Here is a 26,000-nt window from a genome sequence, read left to right on the forward strand (position 1 = left end):
CAGAGCCACGGTGTACTCTGTCCTCCTCCTGTCAGTCACCTGCTTTGTAATTCCAACGGAAACTCACTTGTTTTGTAATGGAACCCAGAGCAGATATGTACAATAGGATCAGGATTGCCCCACAATTGTAAATAAGAATAGGTCCTGTTTATTTTGACATCTATTTACAAATGCATTGTATTAGGGTGTGAATATTTCAAATCATGCTCTTGTTTAAAGTTTTGAAATTTTTATTGTTAAGTGGAATTTTTTTTATTAATTAGTTTTGTATTTAGCAAATACAGTCAGTTTGGTACCATTATTAGGCTCATCTGTGACCTACCCCCTCCCCATTGGCCCCTCTTTGTTGAGGTATATGGGTTGTGCATTGTGGAGTTAGCCCACAGTTATGGGTAAGATAAATGTCTCTGCATATCATGACCCAACATGTGGCTCTGACATTCTTTCTTCCTCCACTTCCGCAAAATTTCCCTGAGCCATGTTGGGTTCATTTTTGGTCTGCTTCAGTGATGAGGTGTTGGGGGTTTCTGGGTCTCTGGCTCTCTGATTTGGTAGGAGTTGAGTTTTCTCTGTGTTGGTCTCCTTCCCCCTTGTGCTGGTATCTGGTTCATCAGGAAAACACAACCTTGCTTGTTTTGCCAATTTTCTTTAGTTTCAGTTGGGGCCCTTTTGAGGTATGATGGGGTGGCTCTCTCCTTAGGATCTGCATCTATCTGAAAAAGAGAAGCAGATTCTCCAACGGAGAGTAAGTTAGCACCAGGACAAATGAGATAACCCTTATGTTTTTAATAGAGAGTTTAATAGGTGTAGGCCCTCTTGTAGCCCATGATTGATGGTAGCTTGATATTGGAGAGTGGGCTTATGTTTGGATGTGGTTCTGACTTGTTTCCCAGCTCCAGCAATGGGTCTCGTACAACTGAGGGGATCAGTTAGTCAAATCAAGAGCAGTTGGTTCCCCACCATGGCTGTGTGCCACTATTGCACTTGTGTGGGCATCACAACCGGTTATTTGCTGCTAAGTAGGTTAAACCATGAGTTGCTTGGACAGATATCTATCCAAGTGTAATATTTTAATGGTTGGAATAATTATTTGTATAGATACAGATATAGTATTTCATTTAAGAAAATAAACTGCATTTTTTGCATTGTGAAAAACATAAATAAATAAAATTGCTGAAAGATAATTCATTATCAGCATTTGATTTACCATTTTATCTGAAAACTCACCTTTTATATTCACTTAAAAGCTCCTTGCTGTTTAAAGATATATTAATACATATGATTAAACCTCAGACACCAAGTTCCCCATTATCACTGTTATATGGGATATTATTACTACATCAAGTCATATAAAATGACAGATATTACTTAGAAAGGATTTTCCTACCAAGCTCTCTCTTCAGAGCACCCTTAATCTCATTATTCCTCAGGCTGTAGATGAGGGGGTTCAACATGGGGATCACCACCATGTAGAACACGGACACCACCTTGTTCTGGTCAGTGGAGAAGCTGGACTTGGGCATCACATAAATGAACGTGATGGTCCCAAAGAAGAGAGTGACCGCAGTGAGGTGGGAGGTGCAGGTGGAGAAGGCCTTGTGGCGGCCCTCCGTGGAGCGCATCTTCAGGATGGTGATGAGGATGTAGATGTAGGAGACAGCTATGATAATCACTGTCACCACGATGATGGAGCCAGCAGAAAATGAGGGAACAACTGCAGGGACACTGGCATCAGAACAGGAGAGTTTCACTAAAGGAGCAAAGTCACAGAAAAAGTGATTCACTCCATTTGGTCCACAGAAGACTAAAGAATAGAAGCAAATGGTAAAAGAGCAAGTATTGAGGAAACCACCTATGTAAGCAACTAGGAGCAACTGGACACAGACTCGTGTGGACATTCTTGTTGAGTAAAGCAGTGGGCTGCAGATGGCCACAAAGCGATCATAGGCCATGGAAGCCAGAAGGAAGCACTCACTTGACCCAAAGAAAACAACTGCGCCAAGCTGGATGGCACATCCCAGGTAGGAGATGGTGTTCCTCTCCACCAGGAAGTTCACAAGCATGTTGGGTGTGACAGAGGATGAATAGCCTATGTCAGCAAAAGCCAAGTGGCTCAGGAAAAAGTACATGGGGTGATGGAGCTGAGAAGAGACCCTGATGAGAAGGATTGTGCTGAGGTTGCCAAACACAGTCACCAGGTAGATGCCCAGGATGACCATGAAGAGGATCACACACAGGACTGGGTCGTCCGTTAAGCCCAGCAAAATGAACTCCGTCACTGCCGTGTGGTTCCTATGTGCCAGGAATTCCATGGGGCACTGCAGCTACTGCCAACACAGAGCTGTGATGAAGATGTAACATGTTATGAATCTGTGGTTTCCTTTGCATTTGTGTGTATACATGTATAAACAAATATATCATTCAAAAACTTTGAGCAAAGAATTTTGTTTTATACTGAGAATTTAATCTTAAACATTATATATTTAGAAAGTAATGACTCTAAAGTTTCAAAATTAAACTTACTTTAAACATCATACATCTTCCTTTCTATTTTTAAATGTACCAAAGTGGTTTTAGTGCCAAGGATTTAAAAATATGAGACTTTAAGAAAAATGTTCTGATAAACTAATTTAAGTGTATAAATGTAGGATTATTCAATAGAGAATTGAGTAGTATCTAATATTTTTGTAGTAGTTACTAAAGTGGGGGGAGGGAGGGTATTACCATGGGATATTTTTATAATCATGGAAGATGTTAATAAAAATTGAGAAAAAATAAATTATGTGCACAAAATTCACATTTTACATGTACTTCTATTTTAATTTTCACTAAATAATAGTGAGTACTTTTACTACTACCAACTTACTGGTAAAGAAACTAAGTTTGAAAATTTTCAGTAACTTACACAAGATTAGAAGCTGGAGATGGGGCTCAGAGGGCTTGCATTGTATACATGGACCCCAAGTGCAATCTTACCACCAAAAAACAAAATATGTGAAAGAAATCTTCAGTTTCAGGAGCCATCAGAGCCATAGAAATAAAAATTACATTTAGATTCCATATCACCCAGTCATAATGAAAGTTCCTAAGAAAATGAACAACTATAAGCACAGTTAAGGATGTGGAAAAATACAACCTTTGCTTTCTGCTGATGGGGTGTCAACTAGCTATCCACTATGAAAGTCAGTATGGCGTTTCCTCAAACCGTATGATCCAGCTATAGAGCTCTTGATGGTATCTACCCAAAGTTCTCCAAGTCAACATTTCACAGAGATACACATCATTGAAGCCCTGTTTTCAAAGCTAAGTTTCTAAACCAACCTAGACATCCATCAACAGAGGAAACATGGTCTATATACACAGCAGATTCTTTTTCAGCCATAAAAATGAAGTTATGTCATTTATGTGAAAATGGATACAATTGGACATAGATGAAACGAATTACATCAGTCTCAGAATGACAAGCATTGCATGCTTTGCCCACTGGTGGGCTGCCAGCTTGTAGGTAGGTGCACATGGCATAAGGTCACATTGGTACAAACGGCATGAAAGTAGACGTGGAACTGTGTAGGGGAGCCAGGGGGAATACTGGCGTAATGGGAGGGGAGATGAGAAAGGGGAAGGTAGCAGGTATGAGGGACAATACGCTCAAAGTACATTATACACTTGCATGAAAAGGGCCTTATGTAAGTCAGATAAAAATCTAAAAATTTATTTTAAGATTAACTTACCCAGTAGTGTATAGGAAGTGGTACAATCTGGATATTAACCTCAGGTGGGATGAACTGCACCCATACATTTAGTAACTATTCTTTAAATGAAATTCAACAGTACTTACTACAGAGTTGAATTAATTTATAACGAGAAAACAGGTTATAATTTCAGTCTTCTAACAGCTAATGCATATTTGAAAAAAGATCCTTAGGTATTTATATAGCTTTCAATGTCTTTCCATTAAGCAAGAGCAGCATTTTTTTTTTTTTTTCGAGGTAGGGTCTCACTCAGGCTGACCTGGAATTAACTCTGTCATCTCAGGGTGGCCTCCTACCTCTGCCTCCCAAGTGCTGGGATTCAAGGCATGTGCCACCACACCCAGCTAAGAGCAGCATTTTTTAAAATATTTTCATTTATTTTTTTTAAATTTTTTATTTATTTGAGAGCGACAGACACAGAGAGAAAGACAGATAGAGGGAGAGAGAGAGAATGGGCGCGCCAGGGCTTCTAGCCTCTGCAAACGAACTTCAGACGCGTGCGCCCCCTTGTGCATCTGGCTAACGTGGGACCTGAGGAACCGAGCCTCGAACTGGGGTCCTTAGGCTTCACAGGCAAGCGCTTAACTGCTAAGCCATCTCTCCAGCCCAAGAGCAATAGGCATCTCAAATTTAATGATAGAACAAAGGAACAAATATAGGAATTTCAATTTAAATTTCTGAACAAAGTCTTGCAAATGTATTAAATATTTCTCATTAAAGCATTGCTTTAAGTCATTTGAAACATCAATATAATTATTATGTAAAATATTGCATAAATACTATTTAGAACATTACTATTAAAGTTTGTATATTAAAAACATCAAACATTTTCCCATCATAGCATTGTTTCCTAACTGGTGTATGATGGAATGAAATAATGTGGTTTTAACACAGTATACTAACGAATAAGTTATGTTCCAAAAAGTTAAAAAAGTATACCTACCTAGAATCCAGGGTTGCTCATTTCCCAGGATGATTTGCTTTGTGTCCCAGTCATTGTCCAAAGTATCTCATCCGATGATGCTAGAGGATTCAACTAGTAAACAATTAGGTATGTTAACATTGAGAATACATGTTAAATGTAGTAACTTTTTATCATTATGACTGAGTGCTAAGTGTTGACATTGTTAAGAATCATGTGGATTTCTGGTATAATGTTTAAAAAATGAAGAATCTTGATAAACTGAATTATACCCAGTAAATTGACTTAATTCCATTTATTTTACCTGAAATTAAAACAAGTTAACTCACCTAAGTTATTTGCTAACTGACTGCTTGATTATATCTATCCTTTTCTAAGTCATGGGTTGTGAATCCAATTTTAAAGAATACATATTTTCAGGTGGTGAAGGGAAATCAATAAGTCAGATTCATTCATTAAAACCAAATCCTACCTCTTAAAAATAAGAATTAGTCCATGCTACAGCAAGAAGGCCAAAGTTATTATGATTACATAGGAGCTAAGCTGTCTTTTATTATTGTTTTTCTTAGGGGATAATTGTCTGACGAACCTCTCAAGTGTCATGTAAAATACCTCAGGGATTATTGTCACATTCTCAAGTGAATATTGAGCAGCTCATCTCATGCAAACATGACCAGTATTCAAGGATTCCATCAATCTCAAGTGATCTATTTTTCAGTTTATGTAAGTACTGGTACACTTTTGCTCATTAATTATTGGATGTATACTATGAACGTTATCTGATAGCTTAATCCTGGCTGTATGTTTACATTAGTATTTAGGCTACACAATACTAAAAATATAAATTGGTAATGATGTCTTTCTTTTAGTACCTATTCATTTCATAAATATTTAGTAGCAATAGACATTACATTAGGTATGGTGAAGAATTTGAGAGATGGCATACCAACTGGAATTTTAAATAACACAATAACTTATACACATAGTTTTATAGCCAAAGGTACAAAATATTTCTGTACTTACCTTTATAAAGATAGAAGGCTATAGGGAAAAAACTGAGTTGGATGACTTCATGATGCTTAAATCTCTCATAATTCAGTCCTTTGAGAGGGACTACTGGTTTTGGTTTCTATGACATGATAGTACATGGAAACTGACAACCTGCCAGCTATGATCCTGATTTTAGAAAGTCCTACACTGCCTTCCTGATGCACTTTCCTGACACTTGATACATACAGTTGACCCCTCACAGTTCTATCCTACTTTCGTTCAGAGCTTTCTCTTCAAAGCACTGTGCATAGTCCTTTGTAGAACTTTGCAGAGTGTCTCATTTAATCCTTCCAATGACTTGAAGTACTGAATATTTATTTTATTCTATTTTATAGATAATTTTTAGCTTAATTTATGCTTCCAAATATACTCAACTAGTAAAAATTAAATTCTATAATTTTCTTTTATTTGATCTATAATTTTTTGTTGTATCTATGTCTGGTTTTTGTATTAAGATAATACTGGTTTCATAAGAGGAATTTCGTACAATCCTTTCCTTACCTGTTCTGTGAATTAGTTTGAGAAAGAAACATTTGTGTTATTTAAAGGTGTAGTAGAATCCAGTAGTGAATCCATTTGGGCCTGAATTTATTTTAGTTGGAAAGTTGTTCATTTATTACTGTTTCAACAGCATTACTAACTTGTTCAAATTATTTATCTTATATTTATTTAATTATGGTAAGCATATGCATCTAGAAATTCATATATTTCTTCTAGATTCTCAAAATTTTTCTTCTTCAATTTTTTTGTTTTTTTCAAGGTAGGGTCTTGCTGTAGCCCAGGCTGACCTGGAATTCACTATGTAGTCTCAGGGTGGCCTCGAACTCATGGTGATCCTCCTACCTCTGCCTCCCAAGTGCTGGTATTAAAGGCATGTGCCACCATGCCCGGCTTTCTTCTTCAATTTTGACAGATAGTTTTGCTTGGTATAGTCATATGGGTTAGCTGTTGTTTTCTTTCAGAATTTGAAATGCATTATTCCAAGCCCTCCTGGGTTTTATAGTTTCTATTGACAAATTTGTGGCTCTTCTGATGGTCCTACATTTAGTTATATGTGATTTTTTTGGTGCTTCTTTCTTTCTGTTTTCAATATACTTTCTTTGTTATATATATTTAGTGGTTTAATTATAATATGATAGAGAGGTTCTTTTCTGTTCTAGTCTGCTTGGTATTCTAAGTGCCTCCTATTTATGGATAAAAATCTCGCTGCAATTTGTGGAAACCTTATGTTGCAATTTTATTGAAAATGCTTTCTATGGCTTTACAATGAAATTCTGATATTTCTATGTCTTTGATTTGATATTTTCATAATGTTATATATATATATATATATATATATATATATATATATATATATATATATATGTATATATGTATGTATATACCATAAAAGTGCTGCTCATACTTTTATCTTAATTGGTCTTATCTTTAACTATTCCAGTTCCTCTATCTTTTCCTCAAGTGCTGATAATCCATTCTATTGGTAAGACTTTCTACAGAGCTTTTTATTTGACTTACTGTGCTTTCCATTTTGAGTATTTCAGTTTGGTTTTCAGTATTAATAGCTCTATATTGAAATTCTCTTTCATATCTTGTATTGACTTCCTTTTTTTGGTCAGCTATATATGTTCTCATAGGATTTGTTCAGGAGTTTATTTTCTTCTTAGATTCCTCTGAGAACTTTTCAGTTTTTTTGTCTGGAATTTTATCAACTCACTTTCATAGGATGCTAGTTTTGTGGGATTAGTAATTTTTGGAAGTACTATATTTTGCCTTTAATTTTTCATGTTACTTGTATTTTTGCATTGTAACTTGCACATCACAGGTTGAATTTATTTATTTATGCATTTACTTATTTAAAGTCACACTTATTTTTCAGAGGATACTTTAGGGAATGGCCCTAACTCTTTCTTTTTAAAAATATTTTATTATGCATTTATTTATTTATTTGACAGAGAAAGAGGGACAGAGAGAGAGAGAAAGAGAGAGAGAGAGAGAGAGAGAGAGAGAATGGATGAATGGACATGCCAGGGCCTTCAGCCACTGCAAACAAACTCCAGATGCGTGCACCCCCTGTGCATCTGGCTAACGTGGGTCCTGGGGAATCGAACCTAGGTCCTTTGGCTTTGCAGGCAAACACCTTAACTGCTAAGCCATCTTTCCAGCCCAGCCATAACTCTTTGTTTTAAATTTTATTTTATGTTTGTTATAACAGAATATAGCCTTTTATCCCTTCTCCCTGCTTCCATTTCCCTGGGATCCTCTTCAGAGTGATTGTGGCATTCACTGTGTGGTGATGAAGGCCTCAGTCAGTCCTCACAAGTAGTAGGGGAGGATTCCTACCCGCTCTGCGGCTCTCACGGTCTTTTTGCACCTCTTCTACAATGTTCCCTGAGTCATATCAGGCCTGTTGGTAGCCTGACTTAATATTGAGCTCTTCGTATCTGCTGGATTTCTTCTTTGACAGGTTTTGTATGATCACCATGTTTTTCACAATCATCTTGTACCTGGTCTAGCAGTAAGAGCAATGTTTGTGGCACCATTTCCACCACAAGTTCTCCTGGACCCTGGCAGATGTGGAAGAAGTGGCAAGTCTCAAAATGGGTAGTCTTTTATCTTCTTGTCTTGTTGATGGATCTAGGTTCTCCTCCATTTTCTCAGAGGATATGCTTTAGTTATCAAGAGGGACTAGGTTGTTGTGGAGTTACATTATTGTTTTACTCTATTAGACTGGTGATCAGTGCACCATGCTCAATCTCTAGTGTTCCCAAAATTAGAATACTGTCGGCATAAACAATCTCTACCAAAGGGTAGTCCCATAAGGAAAATATATTTGTAGTCAAATAAGAAAATCACCTCTTATCTGCCAATCATTTTAGAAAGTTAGGAATCATTGATAATGTTGATGCAAAAGACATGTCTCTGACCTCAAAAGGGATATGACATAGTTTATTCTGGAGCCAAATGTGAGTGACCATGGCCCAGGAACACAGATTTAGGTTACCCTTAATTCTATATTCCAAAACAACCCCATGAACATTTTATAATAACAGAACAAAAGAAAGTCATAAATCAAAACACTTTTCAAGTACAATGGCTGACTATCATGTAGGTGGGTTACAGAAAAGTGGGGAAACATCCACCATAGTTTTTATATGTTATCTGAAAACATTCTTAGTCCTTGAGTCCATTCCAAAAAGATTGCATCTGATTAACTGATAGTCATGTGAATGTTAGATCAGACACAGAAGTGGGCAATAATGGCTATTGAGGGGCTAAAGGTAGTTTGACTCTGACTTGCAACATTCAATATCTCTGCTCACAGAATTTTTATTAGTCCATTCAGCCTTGCTGGAATTAGGTGTAGCAGATGCAGAATTTTTCTGGGAACTTTAGTTTACATTAGTATTGTATGCACAAAGACATTAGTTACTCTGGATATAAGTAGAAAGGAAATAGAGAAAAAGCAGGATAAGACTAATTATTAGTATTGTAGTCAATAGAGAAAAAGTAGAGGCAGGATGCACAAATAGAAGAGAGAATGGTAGGCACAATGCAGAGGAATTGGGGAAGTTATGGCTGGAGATTGACTGAAAATAGAAAGGTTAAAAATACCATCAACTAATATGGCATATTCTCAGCCCTTGGGTTTATAAGACACAGATATTTCAAAAGTCTGGCCAGCCTATGTTCTTTGGGAGAAGAAAATGGAAAAGGAAAGTAGAAAAAAATTAGAAAGACAGATAAGACAAGAACTCAACAGGACACGATTATCCTCATAAACTAACATTGGTATTAAATAAATTAAATAAATGTGAACAGGAAAGAGCTGGCTAGGAGTCTTGCAATCTGACCTGTTCATTGATTTTTCTGGTCTCAGTTTGTAATCTGAGTCTCTTGGTATTCCTCCCCAGTGTCCCAGAAGATACCCTTTGATCAACTCTGGATATTCCTTTGAGAGTTCAGGTTAAATATGCGGTGTGCATTGGGCACTGTTTCACAGGTGTAGTCTCGGGTGCAGGTCACATGTCTGGACAACCTTTCAGGGGTCCAGTGGCATGTTGTAGCCCCACCCTTATGCATCTCTTCTTCTTGTCCAGTTTTCAGCTTGCAACCTATGTTGAAGTTGCCCTGCTTCCGCACTTATATTTCATCTGTTTTATATATATATATATATAAAATTGGGTCACTAATGTGACTTGTAAAGGCTTCTAATTAGGCTTCTAATCCACCATCTGACTTGGAATCTTGCTTTTTCAAATGAAATTTTCAATTGGCAGAGTAATATACTAGTAAGCAACAAAAGAGAAAAACTATTGATAGATATGAATAAATCTCAGAAACAATTATACTGAAGAAAGTTAGATAGTGTGTGTATTTTATAGTTCTCATTTTATAAAATTATAGACAGAACAAACTAATATAAATTGTCAAAGTGCAAGTCTGTAGTTACTCAGGGCCAAGAGCAGAGAAAAAAGTAAGATTGCAAAGGAACATAATACATCAATGGAAGACAATTGGATGCTATTTGTCCTGGGTTTGTTTGATTACTTGGGTTTCATGGCTGTTAAGAACACATAAGTCTTATTTAATTGTACATATTGTATATTTTAAATGAATGTATCCATTTTAATCCTAAATAAAATCTTTGAAAAAATCCCATAACCTATGAAAAATATGCACAGTATTTATTCTTTGACAGCATTTTTCTTCATTTTGAGTATATGTGCACAAGGTCCTCCAACTTGGTATATAACATTTATGTACTCTCCCTCAATATATAAAATATAAATTTTTAGATTCTCACCTTTCAGTGGAATTTTGAGAGGAAGAAAAATTACATGCATGATTTTACTTAAGCATGATAAGGCAAAAGTCTATACTTCCATATAAATTTTAGAATTATCTTGAAATTTATTTTTTAAGTCATTGTAATTTCAGTTGACATTAACTATCATGAATATTGGATATTAATACAGGTGAATTTTAGAGACAAAAATAAAAGTAAAATTCTCAGACTTTAATCACCAGGTCATAACTATTTGGAGTCTGATCCCTAATATTATAAAGACATCTGGAGCCTGACTCCTAATGGCCCATTGTGCCTGAACAATGCCCAATTTCAGAATTGTTATCTCCTACCTCAACTCTCACTTGCTTCTCCAAGGCTTTGGGAATAAAATAAAACCCAAATCCTAAAAAAACTAAAAATAAATAAATAAATAAATAAGAACTACCATACAACCACCTATACCACTTATTTTCTAAAACTAATTTTACTTGTTAGAGAGAGGGAGAGAGGAAGAGAGAAAGGAAGACAGTAAGAGACAGAGAGAGAGACTAGGCATACCAGAGCCTCTTGATGCTGCAAATGCACTTCAGACGCATGCACTACTTTGTGCATCTGGCTGTATGTGGGCACTGGGAACGTGAAGCTGGGCCTTCAGGAACTGCAAGCAAGCACCTCTCACTGCCGAGCCACCGCCCAGCCCAGTTAGGGCACTTCCATGCCGGAAGCACTCTGGGTCTACACACCACGGAGACGCCTGCACATCCACGTGTGCCCAGCACTACTCACGATAGCCAGGCTATGGAGTCAGTCTAGGTATCTGTTCACGAACGAATGGATAAAGAAAATGGATTGCATGTACAGCGGAGTTTTATTTAGCCACAAAGAATGAAATTATGTCATTTGCTGGTAAATGAATATAACTGGAGATCATCATGCTAAGTGAAATAAATTAGATGGCGAAAGACAAATATTGTATGTTTATTATCAATAGGTGGGGTGAATATAGTCAAAATGCATGACATACTTAAAAGAAATGTCTATATGAAACCCATCACTATGTGAAATGAATATACACCAACAAATTATTTTTTTTATACAAAGTCCTAGTCCATCACTATGCACAGCTACCTCATCTGCTATCCTGAACCTGCTAGCACTGGGGTTTTGGTATTCAGTTGAGACATCCAAAGTGCCCCTTCTAATAGGATTCCTTCCCAATAACTATGCTTTCTTTCCTTGTCACCACACATCATCCAAGCACAGGTCTGCATGGGTGACATCATTTGCTGTGATTCTTGGAGAATGGGCAAGACTTTGAGTAGGAAAAAGTCTTGTTCAGAGAGAAGAAACCAGGACAATAAAAATAGAGGATAAATTTAAGGTTGTCTATCAGTTGGGTCACCTAAAGTGCTGATGTTATGAAATCAGATACTGGGGGTAAGATTCGATAGAAAGTTAGGAGAGAGGTGGCAGAAGTGCTGATGAGGTTGAGGGGCAAGGTATGAGAAAAGTCAAGAGGAGTTACTGTGCTTATCATGGAAGCAGTTCAGTCCCTGGGGATCTGGGTAACACTGGACTTCTCTTTCAGCTGGATTTTCTACAGCAGAGTCACCCCATAAAGAAGCAATTACAGTAGTCATACTCCATTAGTTTTCTACCTACCTTCCTTCTTTTACTTCCCCAGGCATTTGCTTCCATGACACCTCATTCTTTTGTCCTGTGATTAGGGTAGAAGAGACCCCATGAGACTTTAGCAACATTTCAGAATAAAATAAATGGTCTTGTGCCAGAAGCAAAATATGCCTGTGGGAATCATCTACATTCCAAGATACATTTTTATCAACTTAAATTTAAGCAGCATGCATTGGTACTCAAAATAAACAATAATCAGTGAAAATCAGTGAAAAGTACCAATTGTGTCGAAGATTAAAAGCACTTTTACATGCTTTAATTGTATGATGCAAAAGATGAGACTCTTTACATTCATAATCCTGAGTCTCACGGTGTTGGCCCCCTGTGGCCCCAGGACTCCCATTTAAACTTCTCTGTACTGAGCTCCATCTATAAGAAATGAACTAAGTCTCCAGGTGTTGGTCTCCTGTGGCCCTAAAACTCCCATGGAAAAGTTCTGTGTACTGATGAGCTCCATCTAGAAGAAATGAAGATGACACTGCTTTGTAGAGGAGAGCCGAAATTCATGAGTCTTATTACAGACATGTAAAGGAGAAAATTGCTTTAAATAAAACTTGTCCCTGAATGAAGAAATATATCACATTACAGAACCTACTGAAAGCCACAGCTGAGTCATGAAGCTAAATTCTTCCCACGACTTATTTGCCATATGATTTTGAAAGAGTGGTAGGTGACTTTTTTTTTTAAGGTGGGAAATTTAGAGCATTGTTACTCTTTGCAAATTTTTTATTTATTTATTTGTCATGTATGTTTGTGGGGGTGAGTGTGCCAGGGCCTCTTGCCATGGCAAGTGAGGGACAAAATGCCACATACTTGTGCCACTTTTTGTGTTTGGCTTATGTGAGTGGGCTGGCAATTGAGCCCCAGTCAGCTGGCTTTGCAAGTAAGGCCTTTAACTGTTGAGCTGTCTTCCAGAACAACACCCTCCTGAAAGCAGTTACCCTTTATAACGAGTCTCATTTTAATGGTCAAGTACTTGTGGGGTTTTGGAACTATCAAAGAAATTATGGACACAGGTAAGCTGTAAATTAATAATGCTATTAAGTCTTTATTTCTTGGTAGAACAAGGGATTTTTAAAAATTGCCTCTGAAAAGCTTTAAAGATGTGAAAACAGATAGCAATGCAAAATTAAGGCAAAAAATGCAGATGTGGAAGATTGTGAGACTTGGGAAAAACAAACAAGAACCCAATGTTGCATGTTATACTGCCTTACCTTCTATCCCAGCTGGACTTAAATAGAATGAGGGAGTCAGAACTTACACTGACATACACAAGAGTGTCCACAGCCCAGTCTGTCAACCAGATTCACAGCTATGCTTAACTGTGATTGATTTCAAGGAGAGGCTTGTCACACACCTGTGTTGGGTGGGTATGTGGCATGGATTACCTTGAAAAAGCTCTTCTCGCTGTTCTGAATTGCCTCTAGGTGGAAAGCCACTTTTAAATTGAGTGAATTGATAACACTGGAAATAAGGTAATGTCCAAAATATGAAGAGGATAGCTTCTTTCTCCTAGGCTCTGTACAACCACTGTTGAAACCTTAAGATAATTTTGTTTTCATTGCTGTTCATAAATTCAATTAAGTAAGGATTTATAAAGCAGCTGCTCTGTTCTGTTTTGTTTTATAGATGAGTTTATTTTGATCATATTCTCCTCCTATTACTGTCCTTTGTTCTCCTACCCCAAGCCTCCTTCCAACAAACCCCCTCTTCTTTCAACTGGTCCTTCTTCTATCTTGATGTCTGTTTCATCCATCAGTCACGACAGAATATTGATGGGTCCAATATTATTATGCTGGTTTTGTGCAGGTCATGATAGCTGCTCTGAGGTCATGAATGCCATGGCCACTTTATATCTAGAATATGGCATTCCAGAGTACTTCTTCCTATCCTCTGGCTCTTACCTTCTTTCCATCCCTTTTTCTACAATGTTTAAGCTTTGCCAGATAGGGATTGTGATGGAGCTGCCTTATTTAGTGCTGAGCACTCAACAATCACTTATTCTCAGCACTTTAGTTTTGATTCCCCTGAGCAGTCACTACCGTCTTCAGAAAGTAGCATCTCCCACCAAAGCGAAGAGCAGCACTAGTCTGTGGACATACGTGTGAGTGCAACTTGATGGGTACAACATACGCATTTATCCAAACAACAGTAGTAACTTCCCCCTCAGGCACCCATCCTTACACCCACATCTTTATGTGACTCGTGTGCCCCCTTGTACATCTGGCTAATGTGGGTCCTGGGAAATCAAACCTGGGTCTTTTGTCTTTGCAGGCAAACACCTTAACTGCTAAGCCACTTCTCCAGCCCTGTGACCTGATTTTTAAAATCTGTTCAGAGGGCATCCAACTATTCCAGTAGCATTTAAATACAGTAAAGACAAAAGAGAACAAATAATACCTTTGGGAGGAATTAGCAAGTGAAACGAAATATTGCGTATGGAAGGATTTCTGCAGAATATGAGATTTCAGATTTTTTTCCTCTATGGTAATTGACATAGTACTAGTCAATGTTCTCCTCATTCAGCTTAGGCTGAAAGGCTGAAAACGGGGGTATATAAAACTTTACTCAAGACTTGTTCAGTATAGGAGTCGGTCTTGTAAAACAATCCCATCCCTATACAGTGGCATGCGAATCCAGCAGATATGAAGGACAGAGCCGCAGCTACCTAGTGAAGCTTCTAAGGGGAAGTGGCGTTTGAATTACTTTCTTTCAAAAGAGCTGTTTTTAGCAGGCAAAAAGAACATTTTAATTTTGAGAAAGTAGCATGTACAAAGTAGAAGAGCTAAGAAAAGATGTGGCAAGAATGAGGACGGGTAAGAAAGACCTTAAGATCATGATAGGGCACTTGAACTTGGGGAGGCTTTGTAATAATTAACCATGTAAATTGTTTCCTGGATTCCTAATACCTTGCTGTAAATAAACCATTCAGGTATACTCACTACCTGCATCACTTCTGGCTAATAAAATACCTTTTTGAGCCATAGTTTCCTAATTGCAAGTAAGGGATTTATTTATTGAGGTAGCTGTGAGAATATGTGAGAATTGTGTAATTGAAACATTCAGTAAAGATTAGAAGTGATTTGTACTATTCACCTTGTAAGCTTGGTGATCCTAAAAAGCATCTACTGTAATAGACCAGGGAGCGTCTATATTTGACATGAACATGGTAGAAGTGGAAGGTGGCACTGGGGAGAGGAGGCACACACACTCTCCCTGTGTAACAGATAAAGGGGAACCACAGAAGGGACTCCAAATAAAGTCCAAGTGTCAGAAAAATCGCACAGTTCTGCAATAATGAAGTGAATTACTTGGATAAGATATATGAAAGGTGTAAAGAGTGACTTTTTATTGGCAGCATTCTGATGCATCTGTAAATAACAAGTAGGAAACTCTAGTGTGTGGGGGAAGATGGCCAGTTATGCTCTAAACTCTGGTATTCTGTTACCTGAAAAAATTTTGGCACCCGAAGATGTGCCCAAAGAAATCTGAGAGTGTTTTTGGTGGTTCATCTATTTGCTCATTTATTTGTTTTTCTTTAGGCACTCATTTAGTGCAAGCTGGCTCCTGCTTCAGGCTCAGAGGTGCGAGTATTACAGGTGTGCACCTGAAAGCCAGCGAAGAACTCGTTTTGTAGCTCTGGAGTCAGGGGATCATACAAAGAAAATGGTAGTCAAATCAATAAGGAAAGGGAAGAATTTTTCCTTTAGAGGCAAGTAGATTGGGAAACCTCAGAGGAAAGAGTCTGTGTGGGTGGTCTTAAAGATACTCCCTGAGCCTCAGAGGGCAGACTGCTTGAGTAGATGTTGCCCACACTAGGGTCTTTGCTTCAGCGGTAGCCTGCACCTGTGGGGTTCTCTTCCCCAATCTCCATGTGCTGCTTACAGATTGCCATTCTATCCTCTGTCTAAGTATCTCTCCTCATCATACACAGGGTATCTCAAACCAAGATAAAAAAATAGAAAATGGCTTCTCTTCAAATAGCAGCAGACTGGTCTCTCACAATCTTTTATTTAATCTTTATGAATCTTATAGACTAATTACCAGCCAGCATTTCTTTATTTCTCCCAACATCTTCATTTTTCCACCTGGCTTTGTTAAATTTCTTTGCCTTTATCTTTAACAGTAACTAAAGCAAAAAATTCAAAATTTTATGGACAGTCTTTATAGTAATTTTCTGCCACCTCTTCCAATGGTTGTCTGCCAGTCAAAATAGAAATACGTCTGGCAAAATTGATCTGACGAATTTAAGGTTTTCTTTTTTCCTTTTAATATCTGTACTGCAAAGAAAACCATTTGACTCTACCAGCTAGAAAATGTCTAGGAGATTATGCTAAAATTTCAAAATTTGGTCAGACCATTATGACCACAATTTGCAATTTTGGAATGACACAGTCCCTTTAAGATCAACTCCTGCTTAGCTTCCTATATTATCTTACACACTTGGAAAAGAACGTCAGTGAGAAGATCTTAAGGACTTAAAAAAAAAATCACTGCTATGTTTAAAGAACTACTATATTAAAAACAATTTTATATCTTTAGCTTTAATTACTGACAAACATAAGAACTCAGAGGTTATCATATGCTAAATTCCTCTAATAATCTTACGTAATCATTGTCACAGAATCTCATCTTTGGAGTCATTGCATGGTGTAGTACACAAACCAAAGTGGAATTGTACTGAATAAAAGTGAACAGTCTTTTGAAAATCATTGCTGGTCTCCGTAGAATTTCTAAATGATATATTAACTTTAAGGTAAGTAATTGAATGAGTTTATTCCTTCTATCAATAGTTTACTAAGCACATTTGAGTCTCAGAGGTCAAAAATAGCTTTTAAAAGTATTTTTATTTATTCATTTGCAAGCAGAGAGACAGACAGCAGTGAGACATACAGAGAGAGAAAGAATGGGTACCCCAGGGTCTCTAGCCACTGCAAACGATGCATATGCCACCTTGTGCATCTGGCATTATGTGTGTACTAGGGAACTAATCTGGTCATTAGACTTTGCAAGCAAGTGCCTTAACTGCTGAGCCATCTCTCCATCCCCCCACCCCAAAAAAAAACCAGTTTTTGAAATGTGTGGCATATCAAAATCCAGTGGATGAGAGTTTTTATATTTTTTATATATTTATTTCCTCCTTGCATATCCAGAATAATAATAATAATAAAAAAAAAAAGGTAAGCTACTCCTGTGAGCAGATTCCAAGAAGAGACGCGGGCTCGCTCTAAGGGGTTTGTACCTGATCATTGCTGTCACTTAGACTCCTGACTTGCCCGCAGCAGGAGGATGGGCAACCGCACGGCGGTGAGCACGTTCCTTCTGTGGGGATTCTCCAGCTTCCCAGAGCTGCAGCATCTGCTCTGTGTCGTGATTTTCCTCTCCCACGTGGCCATCCTTCTAGCAAATGCGTGCATAATGGTGGCCATCAGGCTCAGCCGCAGCCTCCACAAGCCCATGTACATTTTCCTCTTCGGCCTGTCTCTCTCTGAGACCTGCGCCACCATGGTCATCGTGCCCCGCATGCTGGCGGACCTGCTGTCAGCGAGCAAGACCATTTCCCTCCCCGAGTGTGCCACGCAGATGCTCTTCTTCTTCGGCTTGGCCGCCAACGACTGCTTGGTCCTGTGTGCCATGTCCTACGACCGCCACACGGCCATCCGCAGCCCCCTGCGTTCCCACTCCGCCGTCACCCCCGAGGTCTGCCTTCGGCTCCTGGCGGCCTCCCGTGTCCTCGGATGCCTGATTTCTCTAGGCATCACCGCCACCGTGTTTAACTTGTCTTTCTGCGACTCCAACAGTATCCAGCACTTCTTCTGCGACATCTCACCTGTGGTTCACCTTGCCTGGGATTACACACCCCGTCACGAAATCACGATTCTTGTGCTCTCTGCCTTTGTGTTGGTGGGCAGCTTTATTTTAATTATGATCTCCTATGTCTTCATTGGCTCCCTGCTTGTGAAAATACCTTCTGCGAAGGGGAGGTATAAGGCCTTCTCCACGTGTTCCTCCCACGGATTTGCCAGCTTTGTCTACCTGAAGCCCAGAAACAGCGACTCCTTCAGAGAAGACATGCTGATGGCTGTCACATACACGGTACTGACACCTCTGCTCAATCCCATTGTCTACAGCCTGAGAAACAAAGAAATGCAGACAGCTCTGAGGAAAGTGCTAGGCAGTGTAATTAAAATCATGCCTCACTTGACAAATAAAAAAGCCCCGAACATTTAAAAAAAAAAATCACTGACAATTCATTGATAAACAGCAGTGGGAAAAAAAAATCTTGTCATTTCAAGTAAAAATCACTACTTAATATACAAAATAATTAAAGTGTTATCACATTGCCTGTCTTGTCTATGAAATGACTTTGATCATTTTCCTACTACAGACAGGATGCAGTTTAAAAATGTTTTGAAATATTGTCATGTATGCATGTGTACATACACACAGTCATTCAGTGAACATAGTAAAAATGCTTTGGAGGAATGGAGGAATGAATTAGTGGGTAAAATTAGTGGTAAAGTACTTGCCATGCCATCATAGAAACCTGAGTTCAGGGCTGGAGTGATGGCTTAGTGGTTAAGGCACTTGCCTGCGAAGTCTGAGGACCCAGGTTCAATTCTCCAGGTCCCATGTAAACCATATACACATGGTGGCGCATGTGTCTGGAGTTCATTTGCAGGGCTGGAGGCCCTGGCATGCCCATTCTCACTCTCTCTCTCTCCTTCTGTCTCTAATAAATAAATAAATCTTAAAAAAAAAAACAAACCTGAGTTCAGATTCCCAGCAACCATGTAAAATGTTGGGCAAGATAGCACATGCCTGTAATCCTAGCAATGCAGAAGGGAACCGAGACAGAGAATCCTTGTGACTCAATGGCCAACTAGTCTGGTTGAATCAGAGAGATCTAGGTTTAACCAGAAATCCTGTCTCAAGAAATAAGGTAGAGAGTGACTGAGGAGGATACTCAACTGAACATCTGGCCCCCACATACACACAAGAACACATGCACATGAACCTATGTGCATATACATGCACCCACACACATATGAGCATGCATGCACAATGCATATACATGCATACCACACACATATACATACAAAAATACTTTAAACACGGTGTTTCCTTGTTAATAGTAATATTGATAAAAGAGAAAATTATCATACTACAGAGAGCCAATAAAGACAAGAGCAAGAAAGTAAGCAAGAAAAAAGGAGAGGAAAGAAAAAAGAGAAAGATTAATGGTGTGCTTAACTGAAAGGATAAAGTACAAACATATCAAGTTAAAACTGAGAATAAATTATGATCACAATACTGAAAAATTAAAGTCAACGGAAGAGAATAATTTGCTCAATTCTAATTAAAAAACTGTAAATTAGAATAGAATGGATGAATTCATAGGGAAATTGACAAAATATAATCCCCAAATCAATTGACATTTTTAAGATATCAATTTCTATGGACATTTTTTGAGAAATCTGTCAGTATCATATTCTTCCTGTTTCCCCGCCCTAGAACATTAGATCTGGAGGCTTAAGTGTTAATTTGATTAGATTCTCAGGAACAAATAATTCAGATTCTTTTAAATTGATTTAGATGAAGAGAAATAACTTCTCATGAAGACTGGATGAAATTAATTATGAAGCCATATAGCTTTAAATTCACTGTTACAGAATGAGCCACCTTGTGCATCTGGCTTATGTGGGTTCTGAGGTAATCTAACCTGGCCTGGGTCCTTTGAGGTTCTTAAAAATGACGTTTTTCTTATTTTTTAAAAAAAGTTATGAGGGGGGCTGGAGAGATGGCTTAGCGGTTAAGCGCTTGCCTGTGAAGCCTAAGGACCCCGGTTCGAGGCTCGGTTCTCCAGGTCCCACGTTAGCCAGATGCACAAGGGGGCGCACGCGTCTGGAGTTCGTTTGCAGAGGCTGGAAGCCCTGGCGCGCCCATTCTTTCTCTCCCTCTATCTGTCTTTCTCTCTATGTCTGTCACTCTCAAATAAATAAATAAAAAATAAAAAAAAAAGTTATGAGGGAGAAAGAAAGTGGCAGAGATAGAAAGAGAAAGAGAGAGAATGAGTGGCAGCTGCTCCAAGGCTTCTGGCCATTGCAAATGAATTCCAGACACATGCACCACCTTGGGCATCTGGTTTTACGTGGGTACTGGGGAATTGAACCCAGAACCTTAGGCTTTGCAGGCAAGCAATTTAACTGCTGAGACATCTCTTCAGCCTCCTTGACAATGATTTTTAAACATGAAAAAACACATGACTTCTCAAAGCCAGTTAATTAATGTCCATAGAATGTCCATAGAATGCTAGGCATTCCTATCTCTAGGACTTTGATGCTTGACAGCTATGTTTCAGAGCAGGAGCTCACACCCATGAAGGCTGTTGTGATCCTGTCTTCACTGAGGCAGATGCTGCAAGCTGCAGGTGACTTACCTGAAGAGTTACAATTTACAGCTAATTGATGGCTGCTTCAACAGCAAGTTACACACCAAACCCAAACCCTGAGAAGCAGTGAACCAAGAAGCATCCTGCAGCAAACCACCTTCCACATTTTTTGACCTTTACAATTTAGTTTCCTTTGTTTCTTTCTTTCTCAACCTTCTTTTCTCTTATAGCACATTTTTAAACTCTATATATGTACTAGTCAATAGAATAGTGATTGTAAAATTATATAGATATAGGGGCTGGAGGGATGGCTTAGCAGTTAAGGCATTTGCCTGCAAAGCCAAAGGACCCAGGTTCAATTCTCCAGGACCCATGATAGTCAGATGCACAAGGGGGTGCATGAGTCTGGAGTTCATTTGCAGTGCTGGAGGCCCTGGCGTACCCGTTCTCTCTCTCTCACTCCCTCTTTCTTTGTCAAGCAAATAAATTTATATAGATTTGTTTTTCACAATAGGTTGCTAGTTCTTTGAGAAGCAGACTTTGAGTTTTATCTTTGTGCTTATAAAGTTCAAGACAAAGTCTGATAATCAACAAGAATATTGATGATTATGTTTGTGATCCACCACCTCTAGCATGATGACATTTACTTAAAAATTTTCCCTGTGTAGATAGGAAGACTGCGAGAGAATGAAATGTTAGAGAAACAGATGAAGGAAGTGTTTCACTTATCTCTAAATGAAAACATGAATATAATTCATGTAATACAATTCTATATAAATATATAATTTTACATAAGTAAAGAGAAAAAATACTTTATAGTGATTTATAGTTTTCAATTTGCTTAAGATGTACATTACTTTTATCAGTTATACCTACATATGTTTTGATCCTATAAATATAATTTCTTAATTTTACCCTTGCATAGTTTCTTACTAACATTTTTGTAGAAATACCATATTTTCATGTTGGGAATACTAGCCTCTTGAAAAACCTACAAGTGGGATCACATACACAAAGCTAATAAAACTATATTGAAGCCAGGGTTGTTTGAAGACCCAGGCATTCACAGTGTGCGTGTGTTAGGGTTAGGAAGGCCCTCCCCTCCCTGCCACACTCATTTTCTGACCTAGCAGAAAGAACTAACTACATCTTCAAGAATGTGTAATCAGGGCTAGGGAGATGGCTCAGTGGTTAAGGGCTCTTGCTTGCAAAGCCTACTGACCTGGTTTTGATTTCCTAGAATTTACATAAGGCTGAATGCAAAAAGTGCTGAATGTATTTGAAGTTTATTTACAGGGGCAAGAGTCACTGGCTTGCCCTGTTCTCTCATTCTCATAAATAAATAAAATTAATTTAAAAATATTTTAAAATTAATTTTATTTATTTATTTGAAACAAAGAGAGAGAGAGAGAGAGAGAGAGAGAGAGAGAAAATAGGTGCACCAGGTCCTCCAGCCACTGTAAATGAGCTCCACATGCATGTGCCACCTTGTGCATCTGGCGTTATGCAGGTACTGGGAAACTGAACCCAGGTCCTTAGGCTTTGTAGGCAAGTGCCTTAACCACTGAGCAATCTCTCTAGCCCTAGTAAATCTATTTTTTTTTTTAAACAGAATGTTTACCCACACAGGGGCATTTACCTTTCATAAGATACAGCTAAAGTTCCCTCATATATCCAACTCTTTGCCTAACCAAATCTATCATACACTTTATGATTTACTGCTGATCCTTTCAATTTGAGTTTTTCCCCCACATTTCTTTAACTTATTTATTAAAATATTTGCTGGGCATGTTGGTGCATGCCTTTAATCCTAGCACTCAGGAGGCAGAGGTAGGAGGATCACCATGAGCTTGAGGCCACCCTGGGACTACACAGTGAATTCCAGGTCAGCCTGAACTAGAGTGAGACCCTACCTCAGAAAACAAAACAAAAAAATTTGCATTATTACACATTTGGGACTTAGATGACTCTATTTTGTTTTCACTTATTAATTTCTTTTCCTAATTTCAAGATTATAATTCAATGGGGGAAAAGTTGCTGAGTCAAAAATTAGTAGAATCTTAGCAATGTCTCCTGCATAGCCAAATCAACATATAGAGAGATGCAGGAAATTTCTACAGAATTACGGGCAATAAAATTATATTTATTGGGGACTCTAATATAAATTTCATGACATAAGCTTTTAGTTTTCATTTCAAAGAAATAGCTTGAAGTTTCATTGTTTTTTTTTCTACTGAGTTATTATTACTATTATCTTCTACTTTAAAGCCAGCTTTAAAAAAAAAATTGTTTATTTATTTGAGAGTGAGAGAGAGCAAAAGAGGCAGATAAAGAGAGAAAACGGGCGCACCAGGACCTCCAGCCACTGCAAACGAACTCCAGATGCGTGAGCCCACTGGTGCATCTGGCTAATGTGGGGCCTGGGAAATCCAGCCTCCAACTGGAGTCCTTAGGCTTCACGGGCAAGCGCTTAAGCTGCTAAGCCATCTCTCTAGCCCCTAAAGCTTTATTTTTACAATGAAATGGAAACAATTCACATCTCCATTCATAGAAGGGTCAACTGTGTTGCTATATTTACACAATGAAATACAATTCAGTAACAAAGGACATGAAGGATTGATAGTACAATGTGCATTAATTTTAGGAACATTTTAAAACAATATTTTTACTTTTATTTGTTTGTTTATTATGATTTTTTCCTTTGCAAGGTAGGGTCTCTCTAACCCAGGCTGACCTGGAATTCACTATGGAGTCTCAAGGTGGCCTCAAACTCACAGTGATCCTCCTACTTCCATCTGTGCTGGGATTTAAAGCATGCACCACAATGCTCTACTTTTTAGGAACAAGAAAAAGGTCATGCTATTCAAATCTCTGCAGAAAAAGTTATAATTAATCCATAGTGAAAAATAATCAGATTAATGAATGTTTCACTGAGGTGGGATCAAAGTCTAACTGGAGAAGGATATGAGGGAATTTTAGGGCACATGGTAATGTTCCATATCATGATGGGTGCTTGACTTATGTAGGTTTATGCTCTTGTTGGCAGCTAATAATTATGCATTTAAGAATTGTGCATTTTAATTTGTGTAATTCGGTGGTGCATGCCTTTATTTTATCACTCAGAAGGCAGAGGTAGGAGGATCACTGTGAGTTTGAGGCCACTTGGAGACTCCATAGTGAATTCCAGGTCAGCCTAGGCTAGAGCGAGACCCTACCTCAAGAAAACAAACAAACAGGGCTGGAGAGATAGCTTAGTGGTTAAACACTTGCCTGTGAAGCCTAAGGACCTCGGTTCGAGGCTCGATTCTCCAGGACCCACGTTAGCCAGATGCACAAGGGGGTGCACGCGTCTGGAGCTCATTTGCAGTGGCTGGAAGCCCTGGCGCACCCATACTCTCTCTCCCTCTTTCTCTCTCTGTCTGTTGCTCTCAAATAAATAAAATTTTAAAAAAGAAAACAAACAAACAAAAAAGAATGAATGCTGTAGACATAACAATTGCTTTTTAAGATTTCCAAGGAACAATTATCCTCCATAAGCAATATGCTAGATTACTTGGGAGGCAAGAATTAAGGCTGTGGATGAAATTAAGGATTATCTTGAGCTGACAACACAGAATATTTAAGTGGGTCCAATGCAATAAAAAACACCATTAAAAGTAGATGGCAGTGACTAAAGAGTGTCAGTTAAGAGCATATATGAGTAAAAAAAAAAAAAAAAGAAAAAAAGAAAAAATAGACATGTAACTTTGCTGGTTTTAAATACAGAGAAAGAAGTCTGAACTAAGCTACATGTTGAATTCTAGAATTTCAAAAGGCCAAAGTAATATCTTTTTGACCCAGTGACAGCTATGTAAGACTTATGGCATTCATAAATAGGACATAAATAATGTATACTGCCTACTGCCTCAAGCCACTGAACTGTAGTAATTTCTTATAGCACCAGTAGGAAACTAACATAGTATATTGTTTAATGTAAGAGTAACCTCCTTCCTCCTCCTCTTGAAAATGATGACCATAGTTTTCCTGAAGGTTTATTTAAAATTCTGCAAGATAACAAGACAAACTTGCAGGTTTTATCTCAGCTACATTTATCAGGATGGATCAACCCACCACCAGATAACCAGTTGAATCAGTGGGACTGTCATTATGCCAGGGCCTACTTGAAATACTCTGTTCTAGGTTAGGTATTCAACAATTACAGTATTTTGACTAATTTGGATGAGGGGAACTCCAAAGAAAAGTTAATCTAGAGATACATGTGGAAAATATCCTACCAAGACTTCTATAGAATGTGAGGAGTCTACCAAGATACTGCCTTCTCCTTGTGTGCCTCCATGCAACTTAAAAAAATATTTATTCATTTATTTTAGAGAGAGAGGGGAGCAGATAGAGAAATAATGGGAATGCTAGGGCCTGTAGCCACTGCAAATGAGCTCTGGACGCATGCACCACTTTGTGCATCTGGCTTTATGTGGGTACTGGGAATCCATTCATACTCTCATGTTCCTTCCTACTATACTACATTCTGTGCTACACCAAAATCATGATTTACACACACACACACACACACACACACACACACACACACACACACACTTATTTATCTATATATTCTCCTAACCATCTTGATCTTTCCCATTATCCTGTTCCCCTACCACAATCTTAATCTAGATAAGATAATTATATCTCTGTGCCTTCTCTATACCTAGGTAATCAGCTAAGCCTATGTAGAGAACATCAAATACAGACAGATGATGAGGAAAAACTGAAGTTAAGATTTTATAAGTCTAAAATATCAAGCTTAAGCAATGTGGATCCTTGAAATATATCACCTGCAACTTACTGCCTTAGGAGTTATCATTGGTTATTCTAATTTTTTTTTTTTTTTTTTACTTATTAAAGAGAGAGTGAGAGACTAGCAGACAGAGGGAAAGAGAATGGGCACATCAGGTCCTCTAGCCACTGAAAATGAACGAACTTCAGACACATGTGCCACCTTGTGCATCTGGCTTATGTGGGTATTGGGGAATTGAACCTGAGTCCTTAGGCTTCATAGGCAAGTGCCTTAACCATTAAGCAATCTCTCCAGCCCAGGGTTATTTTGCTTTCAGTCATAGGGAGTGATGGGCTACAAATCACATAAGGATAACCGGACATGAACTATAGAAAGGCTGCAGGTAGAAATAATCCTCATTTGTGTGCTGTTATATCATTCCAAAGTGAGATAAACATTTAATTTTATGTTTTTCACTAATCTCTGGTGGAAATAAAAATTCATGTGTACTGAGACAAGTCAGTTAGCAAATTCCTGTGGGTATGGGACAAGCATCCAAGAGAGAGACTAACTTCCTCCATGACGTTCATGTGGCATGTATACATGGCATGCTTGTTCATAAATGG

The 26,000-nt window shown here is 38.3% G+C and overlaps 1 protein-coding gene and 1 pseudogene across 1 annotated transcript; one reads left to right on the top strand and one right to left on the bottom strand.

Moving 5' to 3' along the window:
• Positions 1-1,364: 1,364 nt before the first annotated feature.
• On the bottom strand, positions 1,365-2,312 carry LOC101599996 (olfactory receptor 478). The gene has a single exon (XM_012950632.1). The coding sequence runs from the start codon at positions 2,310-2,312 to the stop codon at positions 1,365-1,367; it is 948 nt and encodes a 315-aa protein (XP_012806086.1).
• A 15,185-nt stretch (positions 2,313-17,497) lies between these two features.
• On the top strand, positions 17,498-18,507 carry LOC101599706 (annotated as a pseudogene).
• The last annotated feature ends 7,493 nt before the right edge of the window (positions 18,508-26,000 follow it).

This window comes from Jaculus jaculus, chromosome 3, assembly GCF_020740685.1.
Source record: "Jaculus jaculus isolate mJacJac1 chromosome 3, mJacJac1.mat.Y.cur, whole genome shotgun sequence".
NCBI classification, from domain to species: Eukaryota; Metazoa; Chordata; class Mammalia; order Rodentia; family Dipodidae; genus Jaculus; species Jaculus jaculus.